This window comes from Biomphalaria glabrata, chromosome 4 (genome assembly GCF_947242115.1).
Source record: "Biomphalaria glabrata chromosome 4, xgBioGlab47.1, whole genome shotgun sequence".
Lineage (NCBI taxonomy): Eukaryota > Metazoa > Mollusca > Gastropoda > Planorbidae > Biomphalaria > Biomphalaria glabrata.
Genome location: NC_074714.1, coordinates 24,883,102 through 24,896,195, shown reverse-complemented (window position 1 = coordinate 24,896,195; position 13,094 = coordinate 24,883,102). Strand labels below are relative to the sequence as shown.

At 37.2% G+C, this 13,094-nt stretch overlaps 1 protein-coding gene across 2 annotated transcripts in view; it reads left to right on the top strand.

Annotated features, from left to right (window-relative positions):
- LOC106053152 (rho guanine nucleotide exchange factor 3-like) overlaps positions 1-13,094 on the top strand; it is a 93,614-nt gene that overhangs the window by 7,444 nt on the left and 73,076 nt on the right. For both annotated transcript variants that reach the window (XM_056025535.1, XM_056025533.1), the window contains exon 2: positions 5,088-5,157. In XM_056025535.1, the coding sequence (XP_055881510.1) occupies positions 5,088-5,157 (70 nt within the window). The remainder of the gene's footprint in view (positions 1-5,087; positions 5,158-13,094) is intronic.

Below are 13,094 nucleotides of genomic sequence, written 5' to 3'. Positions count from 1 at the left end.
CCGCTTACGTCACTAGGCTCACAGCACTACACTAAGAGATTTCTTCGCAAACAAGAAAAAGTTTTAATGAATCAATTGGCCTAATTAAACATTTGCGCTCCATCTTATTGTAGAGCGATCTGTTATGAAACTATGGAAGAAAAATAATGAAATTAAATTTGTTGATGTATGATTAGTTATTGTGTTTTAAAGGCTTTATAAATTGTTTACACTTTAATTGCGTACACCCGTAGGTAGCTTTTACTTTGTTATTATTTTGCTGGTGAATTATTATAATGTATTCAAGCTTCGAAGTCTAGTGTCCTATACCAAAACATAGGAAATGGTCATTACACAGCTTATTTACGCCTTACTTGCACACACAAAACATGATACCCAGGGCCGGCCCTAACATTTGCTGCCGCCTCTTTTGGTTTAACTATAGATCTCTGTAAAACGGAAGTCATGTTCCAGAAGTCACCCAATACAACCTACTCTGCCCAAAGATCACCGCGCATAGACATCCCTTAGCGTGGTACATAACTTCACATATCTGGGAACATTAGTATCAAATGACGTATTGCTTTAAAGGGAGGTTGATACGTGATCAGGGATAGTCGTGCTTTTGGACGCCTCTAAACGAGAGTGTGGCGAAATAATTCGTTCCGCCTGTCTACAAAAATCAATCCCTCTTTGTCGATCTGAGACATGAGTACTTTATTGAAAGCAACTGACTTCTTGAACGCCTTCAAATATATGTGCACATAATCATTGACATACGGTGGCAAGACCGCACTACAAACAGCGATATGCTTGCGAAATGGTATGAACTTCTTATAGTCTGACAATCACGCTGGGCAGGGAGGGCACTTATCCCGTAAGGGGGACGAACTAATGCCAAATAATTTTTTTTTTTATTGAACTGAAAGGAGGTCGGGGTAACAGAGATGCCCCTCAATAACTTTTCTTTAGAATACTAACGCGATGTTTTTATGAACAGTGTACACTGTTCTCATTCAGGCCGGTGAGAGAGAGCTCTTGTTCACTTTTGCTGCCCTAGAGTTCCAAGAGCCGCAGGCTTAACTCTACCTGACAGTTTCAAGAAGAAGTCTTTTAGGAAAAAATGCGCTATTTTACTTTGTTACAAGGTGCACGTTTTACCCTATAACGTAGAGACTTTGCATCACTTGATGCTTCGTACTAAAGCCATAATGAATATACCAATTGCAATATTAAATGTCAGAACGTAACCATTTGAGAAGTTACACTGCAAAGACTTTCTTCCAAGCCAATAATAGCCCGATAGTTTTACGTCAAAGATGCAATGTAAAACGTTAGGACGTGACCTGTGATTTTCTAAACTGTTGGAGGGACTTAAAGAGGGAGGGACTTAAAGAGAGCTTTCTATTCGAATCACCATGTACAAATACATTGGGGACTAACGGAACGAAAAAGCAACTCTTGAGATTGATAATCTTTACTCCATCGTTCATTTTCGTCATTTACAGAAATATTCTCAAAATGACTAACATATTATTCATCCGAGCGAGGTTCGGTCACCTGGTACTCTCTCTCTCTCTATCTCTCTCTCTCTCTCTCTCTCTATCTATCTATCTATCTGTCTGTCTGTCTGTCTGTCTGTGTCTTTTAGGACCTAAGAAAAAGTATTTCAGAACAAAGTCCAACTATAATTGTGGCTTATCTAAAAAGTAGTTAAGCCGTTTTGTACATAATAAACAAATCACCTCCTATTGTGAACATTTCAATACAGCGCGTATGGAAATAGTCCAAGTCTGTCTAGTCTCTTGTTTTGTTTATGAATCTCAAAGAAGTAACTGGAGCTACTTGAGATAATAATTTAGTTGTTCACATGTAGAACTATGTCATATGGATTAGATTGTTGCTTCTATTAATAACGCTTTGGGAAACGAACAATGTAATCCCATCATTTTGATTGACAGTTTTATTTTCGTCTCCGGATTTTAATTGAGCGCTAAACATCGGAACAAACAAGCGATTAGAAGAAATATGTACGAGTGTCTTTTCTTTCAGGAGTTCGCGAAACGTTGCAAGTGAGAGTCAAAAAATAGCTACGTCTGCTCTCCATTCAGTGAATCAAAAAACAAACAAACGTGGATCCAATTGAAGCGGCTTCTGTGTTTTTCTTTGCGGTTTGAATTGTCGAGCTTAAAACTGGCATCTCTGTTTGGTGACCCCGCCACCCCCCTTTTTTTTTCCCAAATCCTTTTTTTTTTTTTTTTAGACAAGGATTTCTGCTTGAGATGTGTCTTTACTGGGCTATGTATGGCCGCCTTTGTTTTAAAGTGGCCTCTGGATGTTTCTGAAAATAGAGTCTTCTCAGAACTCCCCTTTCCATGGAGTCCTCATTCTTTCTCTCCTTGAAACTGAAGTTGTGATGTGGACCGCCTTGTATCAATATTTCCACTGCTATTCTCGTCGTGTTTATTTTCACAACGTCTCAAAGAGAGACTATTATGCCCTGCGGTCCAACGACTGAATCCATTTAACTTTTTTCAAACTTTTATTTGCGCCTCGGGTCAATTCAGAAAATGGACTATTTATATATTTATTTGTTTTCGCATTGCGCACACTACACAGGTTTAGTTCCCTTTTCGGACCTTGACATCCATAGGGCAGATGGTGTAAAGGTCATCTGTTTCTGTGGCCCACGGTTAGCGAGGGGGCCATGTGGCAACTGCTTTTGCTTTTCCCCTAACTAAAGTCAGGTACCCATTAGAGTTGGGTGGACTAAGGGGCGCCCTAAAAATCTCGAAATTCAAAATCCCAGTCTTCACCGGGATTCGAACTCAGGACCCACTGGGGGCGTGGTGATTGCTATCTCGACACAGGATTGGCCATACTCCGAGTTTCTTTCTAAATCTTTCTAAAGCATGAAGACAGTATGAACTAAACTTTACAAAAAAAAAAACAAGCGATTTTACACCAATGTAGTTGAACCATTCATTTAAGTGTAGTCAACCTCTTTCACCATAATAATAATTTAATAATATTAATTTTATTTATAAAACGCTATTAACAAACAAAATGTAGGCTCAAGGCGCTGTAACAACAGCGTTTACGCTCATGTTGTAGTCGCCCCACCCTTATCCCTTTGTGTGTATTGTTTTTTTTAAGCTGGTCCAGATGCTTAATGCTACGAAGATCTGATATATGAATTTGTGAACATGCACTATTTACATTAGATTTTTACCAAATATTTAAATTTTTACTACCTTTACTATTTTAACTGTGAATAGACCTTGATTTTAATGATATGACTGTATAGAATCTGGCCCTTGTTGTTTAGAGAGAGAGAGTAGTCCTTAAGTGTCTGCAGGCACGACATGGCCTAAATTGTGCCGATGTGCCTTAAATAAAAAAATCAAATCAAATCAACCAGATGCTTAATGAATATACCTATTCTATCATGCTCTTTAGGGCCATCATCAACCCCTACTTATACTGCATTGAAAAAAAAATTATAATCGTAAATCTGGAAGTTAACATCTAATTGAGAACTAGACAGAATGGCGCCTCTGGAAGTAATACAACTTAATCGAACAGGCAATCTTTACCTATACAAATATGTCAACTTAGAAAATATCTACTAGATACTAGTATTATACTTTTAAAAATAAATAAAAATTGGTTTATTAGAAAAATAAATTTGCAAATAGGCCTAATTGATTCATTTTTCATGGCTTCCCCCCCCCCCCCCTGGTGTCTTGGATATCTGGTTCCAATATCTAATGTTCTAATTGGTAAGCTGATTAGATTGAATCATTTTGTGTTGTAGTTTTACAATTGGAATTGATCCTTCTGGACCTGGAATCAGTCTCCTGGTGTTTTGGTCGAATTTTGTTTTTCTATGTCAATGGACAAGTATTTTAGTCCAGATCCCGTAGATGTACTTTGAAAGTCAACAAATGAAACACGCAACGAGTATAGCCAAAATAAATTACTTTCCAGTGAACGATTTGTCGGTGAACCAATTGTCTGTATTAGTATACAAATTGTCAATGAGACATTTCTCGTATGAACTATTTGTGGTTAATCAGTTGTTGGTGAACCTGATGTCTGAGAATCAGTTGTTGGTGAACCTGATGTCTGAGAATCAGTTGTTGGTGAACCTGATGTCTGAGAATCAGTTGTTGGTGAACCATTTCTCGGCTGAGGGAATTGTCATCAACCATTTGTCGTGTTCCTGTCAAAACATTTCTCACAATTAGCCTAGAAAATATGCTCATATAAACCTTTCTTTTTAGACTGTACAGACACACCTTGAGTAGACTTTTAGTTTTAAAATGTATAGACACTCCTTGAGTATATATTTTTTAAAAATCTTCGGGCACCCCATGATTAAATTTGTTCATATTCAAGTTCGAGATTTATATACCTTCTTTTTTTTTTTTTTTGTTATAACATATGCACACTTTTTCTTCTTTAGAAGCAATGCCTGCTTTTTACTCCCGTCTACACATTAAGTTTATTTCACCCACTTCCCAATCTCAGGTCAAGTTGAAACTTTGCAGAATCATTCATTGCCTATGACAACACATGAACCAATAAACACATGAACCAATAAATAATTAACCAATTATATAATTAACTAGTCGTAATTAATTAATTTTGTTTCATGTTGACATTGTACAAATTGAAGGGAAGAGAATTACGTCTTTCGCCAAAAAACAATAGACTATAAAACCTTCTATTTTTATAAGTAATTGAATAGTTCAGTGGCTAAACACGTCTACCTTCCATGACGGAGGCTCGAGACCTCGAATTCGAATTCAGCTTTTGAAAAGGCAGCACTGAAACATTTTGATAAATACCCCTGGATTGGATCAAAGCCCACTGAGCATGCAATAATATGAAAGTTACGCTAAACAAAAATAATGAATGTCCAATAGCACAAATTTAAGATTCTTAGTTTAGATCTATTAAAAATAAATTACATGATTGATTCAAAATAATTGATGTCATGTCACTCAAACTTTGTTTGATAACATTTTTTTTCCTATTTGAATAGCTGATATCTAATAGCATTTGTTATTGAGTGATAACATTTTTTTTCTTTTACTTGACAGAGTTCCAACGTTGTCTCGAAGGTCTAGTCGCAGACAGTCTATATCCTCGAACTTTGAATTGACCAGATTTGTAAGTAGATCAAGGTCTTTTTTTAAAGAACATTTTGCTTGCACTTTGTAACTTGTGATCAGTTGATGCACAATCAAACTAGTTAACATCTTTCGTGACTGCTATCTTTTCATAGCGAGAGGTGAAAATGTGTGGATTTGTTTACAAAGCTTATATCAACTCACTCTGTCTGTCTGTCTGGTAAAATGTTTGTACACGTGATTTCTCCCACACCCAATCTCGGATCAAGCTGCAATTTTGCAATATTATTTCTTTTACCAGACAACACAAGAATCACCCCCCCCCCAAAAAAAAAAATTAGTTAATTAACTATTGGTAATTAATTATTTTGTTTGGCATCGAACAAGGGAAAGAAATTGTACTTGACTGATGTGGTGTTTTAGGTTGAATTAGTTCCCTTTATATTTTGTATAGAGAAATACGTTTATGCTTTTAAGTTTTAAACTAACTATAGATAACTATAAAACCTTCTACTTTCATAAGCACTTCGCTGGTTCAGTGGTTAATTTGCTGGATTGAAGAGGCTAGAACCCTTGAGTTCGAATCCAGGTCGTTCAACTTTTTTTTTTGTAAGTGCATTTCAAAAAGCGAATATTTACACAGATCCCCCCCCCAAAACCCCATTTTTCTCCCACCCCCTTTCACATCTGGTCCAGACGAGTGCTAGGATTATAGCGTAGTGAGAAAGCTCAAAGCATGAAATTGGGAAGCGTGGTCGAGAGGCTAAGTGCGCTTGAACTTGGCTTGACTTGGCTACCTAGAAGGGGGCTCGAGGTTCGACACCCGACTCGGGCAGAGTTGCGTTTACTGAGCGCCTCCCCCTCTCACTGGTCCACAAATGAGATTGGACCAAAGCGCTCTGAGCATGCTTTAAGCATGAAAGTAGTGCTATATAAAAGCTATAATAATAGTAATAATGAAATTGCTATAAACAAAAATAATTGGTAAACATATTTCTAATCGCACAGATTTATTATTGTTAGTCTAGATCTATTACACATTTAATTACACGACTAATCCAAACTAGTTGACACAACTACGCTTATTACAAGCTTTTGTTTTTTTTTTAAAGTATATATATATATATTTTTAAAATTATCCCTATGATTTGTATTTCTCTGAATTTGAGTGTTTTTTCTGCGCGAACTGAGCCGCTGACTTGTTCACCTTGTCACGTTGTGGTCCGGGTTTGTCATTTCTATTCCTGTGTTGAAACTGTGTAGCAAACATTGCTTATAACCCGAGGGGAAACTAGGAGCACACACACACACACAAGGCTCATGCAACTGTTTGAAGTAAAACATTGAAACATCTTTGAAACCGCCGTGCAGAGGAAAATGACAGTAACTGGAAACTATTGTTCGTACAACCCTTATGGCTAAATTGATACACAGACACGCGCGCACACACACACGTAAGTCTTGCAAGAGCAGAAACTGTGGTATACCAACTAAACTTTTTAGAAAGGTCGTTTGGTGTGGACCCTATTCATCCATTCAATATTAAAGCAGCTCCCCTGACATCTATACCAATCTCTCATGGTCAACATTCAATATTAAAGCAGCTCCCCTGACATCTATACCAATCTCTCATGGTCAACATTCAATATTACAGCATCTCCCCTGACATCTATACCAAGCTCCCATGGTCTACATTCAATATTAAAGCAGCTCCCCTGACATCTATACCAATCTCTCATGGTCAACATTCAATATTAAAGCAGCTCCCCTGACATCTATACCAATCTCTCATGGTCTACATTCAATATTAAAGCAGCTCTCCTGACATCTATACCAATCTCGCATGGTCAAGATTCAATATTAAAGCAGCTCCACTGACATCTATACCAATCTCTCATGGTCAACATTCAATATTAAAGCAGCTCCCCTGACATCTATACCAATCTCTCATGGTCAACATTCAATATTTAAGCAGCTTTACTGACATCTATACCAATCTCTCATGGTCTACATTCAATATTAAAGCAGCTCCCCTGACATCTATACCAATCTCTCATGGTCTACATTCAATATTAAAGCAGCTCCCCTGACATCTATACCAATCTCTCATGGTCAACATTCAATATTAAAGCAGCTCCACTGACATCTATACCAAACTCTCATGTCTACATTCAATATTAAAGCAGCTCCACTGACATCTATACCAATCTCTCATGGTCAACATTCAATATTTAAGCAGCTCCCCTGACATCTATACCAATCTCTCATGGTCTACATTCAATATTAAAGCAGCTCCCCTGACATCTATTCCAATCTCTCATGGTCAACATTCAATATTAAAGCAGCTCCACTGACATCTATACCAATCTCTCATGGTCTACATTCAATATTAAAGCAGCTCCCCTGACATCTATACCAATCTCTCATGGTCTACAATCAATATTAAAGCAGCTCCACTGACATCTATACCATTCTCTCATGGTCTACATTCAATATTAAAGCAGCTCCATACCAATCTCTCATGGTCTACATTCTATGTACGTGTCTGTCAGCCTGTCCTTGACATTGGGGCTCTTTTCGGCCTGTTCTTTGACGTCACATTCTCAGACTGCCCTTCTTGTACAAACATTATTGGGTCACCTGATTTGAGTTTCCTGGTCAATGCAGAAATAAACGAAATCAACACGCAACTGGGCGCTTTAACTTTTCTTCGTTTCAATGAAATTCTGGAATCTGCGACTTTTCTCTCTCTTTGTCTTTCTCTCTCTCGAAAAAAAAAAAACCCAACAAAAACCGCTGATGTAACCGAGTGAATGATGTGAGGTTTTACTTGTGAGTCGTTTAAGCTCAATGATCGAATGGACTTCAGCGCAGATGTTAAATGGAACCCCGTAGCTAAGTAATGAAGATCGTTCACTTTTATTTGGTGCTTACATTTAGACTTCACGTCGTCCTGTCCCCATCAGAGAATGTTTTAGACTAGATGGTTGTTGTCGAGCATTGAGTGTATGTTTCGAAATAATTTCGTTTCTTCTGTATTTGTATACGTAATGAGGGAATGTCTGATTTCTTTTTTTAGTCAGAATTCTAGAAGCGGCAATTATTTTTAAATCAGTCCAAAAAAAAAACAACAAAACAAACACCTCGTGGCTAAACCTAATATTTGTATACATTATTTTATCCTGATCGCTCCAAGAAGAGCTTTAGGAAACTCTCCTTCGCTGTCCGGGTTATGTCCGCTTTTGTATTTCTTGCCTCTTAGCGGCCTACTTTGTGCTCCAGGCGCCATGGCAGTTTTCTTTCTGGACATTGAGAATCCTGATCTGTCTGTAAAGCGTTTTTAAAAATTCAGAAATTGTGTACGAAAAAAAAAAGTTTGCTTATTTACGTTCGTTTAAAATCAAAATTTTTCATTGTAAATTCCAAAGTCACAAGACATGTTGATAACCGCTGGTCGCCCTTTTAATAGTCTACTGATGTATCCAAAGTCACAAGACTTGTTGATAGCCGCTGGACGCCCTTTTAATAGTCTACTGATGTATGCAAAGTCACAAGACATGTTGATAGCCGCTGGTCGCCCTTTTAATAGTCTACTGATGTATCCAAAGTCACAAGACTTGTTGATAGCCGCTGGTCGCCCTTTTAATAGTCTACTGATGTATGCAAAGTCACAAGACATGTTGATAGCCGCTGGTCGCCCTTTTAATAGTCTACTGATGTATCCAAAGTCACAAGACTTGTTGATAGCCGCTGGTCGCCCTTTTAATAGTCTACTGATGTATGCAAAGTCACAAGACTTGTTGATAGCCGCTGGTCGCCCTTTTAATAGTCTACTGATGTATGCAAAGTCACAAGTCTTGTTGATAGCCGCTGGTCGCCCTTTTAATAGTCTACTGATGTATGCAAACGCAACATGAAGCTCTTTTAAAACCGACACTAACTGCTGGGAGAAAGATGCGCTGGTTAGAGCCACATGGAGAGCAAACATAAAAGAAAAGACCCTGGATTGCAGATGGCATAATTATCAGAGTAGAAAGAAGGGTGGAGGCTAATACAATTGTGTACGATAGTTTCTGTTTACTGTTAAACCAGACAAAAAGCACAAAAACTTAAAACCATTTTTCCTCCTATCAAAGTGTTAAAGAGGTTTAGAATTAAAAAAAAAAAAGCAGCCAGAGAAATAAAGAAAATCAGATTTGAACTTCAGATCTTAATCATTTGTTTAAGGTGAGGTAGAAAATGTCTTGACATCAAGTATGTTGTGCAATCAACATTTAACAAAAAGTTTCAACTGCTTTTCTCCTCCGCCCTGCATGCAAGAGATCAGCCCAAGTGGACATAAATATGCATCGCTTGGAGACGTACAATGGATAACATTTCGAAACTGTCTATGGGGTAGTGCACGAAAGTGCGTGAGTAGACAGCGTTCTGTTTGTGTTCTTGTCAACACGAGCCATGGCCTCAATCATTGATCACTGTCCTCTTTGACTTACTTTGGTTGGTGGATGTTACAACACGGGGGAAATAATGCACGAAAACGCGGGATTTACTGGTCAAGCTTTGATTTCTGCCCTGGGGAAAGATTGCATTGAAAAAATAATAAAAATACACAAAAAAAAAACTTGCTTATATTGAATGAAATTAATTACTTTGACTGTTTATGATGTATACATTTCTACTCCTGATTGTGAAGCATACAATTTAGTACATTGTCCACATAAAACAAAATCAATTAATTACGACTAATTGATTAAAAATTGGTTATTTATTTTGATTGATTCATGTGTTGTCATGGACAATAAATAATTAAGCAAAGTTTCATCTTGATTCTACAGTGGGAAATGGGAGAAATAACGTGTACTAGAATTTGACCAGACAGACGGAGTGAGTTGATAGAAGCGAGGTCAATAGATCTAGATCTACTGCAACACAATACACACATTCTCATCTGAGCCAAGTTGAAAGTTTTCATATGGAACTGTTCAATCGAATCACCATTAGTGACTAGGTTTGGGATAAAACACAAAACTATAAAGAATTTAACTTGTACTAAATGTAAATTTTAAAAAATAACAATTAAAATAGTTTGTTCTTAAATCTGGTAAGATTTCTGTGTGGTTTTCATTCGATAAAACTTTTAGATAGACATCTATGGACACTAACTCTCTACGCAAGTATTTTTTTTTAAGAATTCAAATATTCCAAACTGAGTTCTTTGAATAGAATGTACACAGTTTTTGTTTTGAATATTGAAGAATTGAACTACACAAACTTGTTTTGTAGAATAAACAGACACATCAAGTCATATAATGACTGTACCTGGGGACCGAGCCTCTCTCGGTTGAATATTTTTTCATGGAAAGTTAATATTTACCCAAACTCATTTTGGAAACATTTGTGTAACGACGACAATAAGCTTCTTCCAATCCGAACAATGGCTGGTGTGTTGTTAGTTCCAAATGTCATTGTACGAGGCAAGTGAAACAGAAACTCTTTGAAGTGCCCCTGCAGTCTAGACAGTGATGCTCAACCTAGTTCAATCTGCGGGCGAGTTTAATTTCCAACACTAGTGTCGCGGGCCACATGATGGAAAAGATACCAAAACTTAATGAAATTGAATTGAAACTATTTATCAAACCCGAGGATCTAGTCCTTACATTGAATTATTGGGATATTTGAATTTTCTCTTTACACTTCAAAAAATGACGTAAGTTCTGTTTATATTTGTTGTTCTTATTTTTTTTAAAACAGCCACACACACACTTTCTTTATCAAAACAAACATGTTGGCTATTAATGGTATCATGTTCCACAAAAAAGTAAAGATCCATTCACTTTTGCTAGTAGATTCTATAGTCCCATTTCATGAACGCACAAATGTTAAATGCGGTGACCAGACACCTCATCATACGAGACATTTCATCATTGCAACATTTCATCATTATAGCAATTCATCATTTAGGGTTAGGGTTAACTTGCTCAGTATGTTAATGACTTAATTACACCTACATGCACTTTATGCAATGATAAAATGCTATGGTGATGAAATGTTGCAATGATGAAATGTTATGGTGATGAAATGTCTCGTATGATGAGATGTCAGGGAACCGTTAAATGCCTTGGTCGTGTTATCCATTAGAAAAAATTGAGGGCCTAACGTAGGTAAATATACATTTTGAACATTTTTTTAGGGGGGGGGGGAGGGGAGGAAGGATTTTCTATATTTTGTGCCGACTTTTCGGTGGGCCGAATCTGGCCCGCGGGCCGTATTTTGGGCATCACTGGTCTAGACAAACCGTTGCTCAGGTCGAGTCGTTTTCCATTTCAGCTTGTGTGTAACACTATTGACCTATTATTGGCTTGGAAGAAATTATGTTTTTATATGCAGTGTAACTTCTCCAATGGTATTGTACATTTAATATATCAGTAGTACATGAAAGCTACGAGTATTAGTATATCTAAAAGTATGCCATATTTGTGCTCTATCAATAGTTTACGACATTTATAGTATTTCTGCGACATCTATAGTATTTCTGCGCAAAATCACAGAAAAATATTTTTTCCGCGCTATTTGTCGGGGAATCGACTTTGACAATTACTCAGGAGGGGTCTGAGTGTCTTGTCTTGTAAGGGCGTATTTTGCACAATCTAAGTTCGAATGCAAATATTAACATTTTCTTTTTCAGAAAAAGGGGGGGGGGGAATCTGTTAGGCACTTAGCGTAGCTGTTCACTATAGTTGACCGACGTTGAACGCGACATTTAGTGACGTCAAGGATAGTTGGGTTGAATTTGTTTGTTATTTGATTATGTTGAAATTAGGACTTCAAGGTGATAACATCATGGGCGTAGCCAGGGGGGGTTCTTGGGGGGGGGGAACGGAATTAAGTGACTGATTTTTGCTTTCATTTTGTTTATTTTAGGTGAGATTTTAATACTAAATCATCAATTACCACAGCACAGCCGAGGGGGGTTTGAGTTAAAAACCCTGTACCAGGGGGTTTTGAGTTTAAACCCCCTTACCAGGGGGTTTTGAGATTTTAAAAAACCCCATCAGGGGGTTTTGAAATACAAATCCCTCTACCAGGGGGGGGGGGTTTGAGTTTAAAACCCCCTACCAGGGGCTTTGAGTTTAAACCCCCTACCAGAGGTTTTTGCAGTTAAATCCCCCTCTTCTATAAAGAAAACAAAAAAAAATGCAAACGGCAATCCCCAAATTCCAACAGCACAGTTAAGGAAGATTTTGATTTTAAAACCCCCTCCAAAATTTACGATAAACCCCTCTTCAATATAAAAAAGCAAATTACACATTCAAAATTTTATGAGCGTAGCCAAAGGGGTTTAGTGTTTAACAACCCCCCCCCCCCCTTCCAGTTGGGGTTTGAAGCTAAAAAGTACCTCTTCAATATTAAAAAAAAAAGCAAATTACACACTATAAAATCTATGAGCATAGCCAAAGGGGTTTTGAGTTTAAATCCCCTCCTCCAGATGGCTTTTTCTTTAAAGTTAAAAACCCCTCCAGATGGTTTTGAGTTTAAAATTCCCATACAGAGCGTTTAGAGTTGAAAACCTCTCTCTTCAATATTATTTTAAAGCAAACTACAGTCACCAAATTTTATGATCGTAGCTAAATGGGGTTTTGAATTAAAAAAAAACAACAAAAAAAAAAAAAAAAAAAAAAACTCCAGAGATTTTTTAGTTTAAAACAGATGATTTGACGAAAAAACTTTCCTTTTCGATATAAAATCTAAAGCGAAATACAGGCATGTAATTCCAAAAGCGTAGTCAAGAAAGGTTACAAATTTCTACCAGTGACTTGGGCTCCATTAATAAATTGTGAATAGTCTTCTACCGAAATTGAAAAACATTAAATGTGGCTCAACAAAGATGGCTAAGACAGATTTTAGGAGTCAGTCATAGAGATCGGGTCTAAATCAAAGAAATCATATGCAGAACTGGGAGTCGAATCCTTAGTAAGG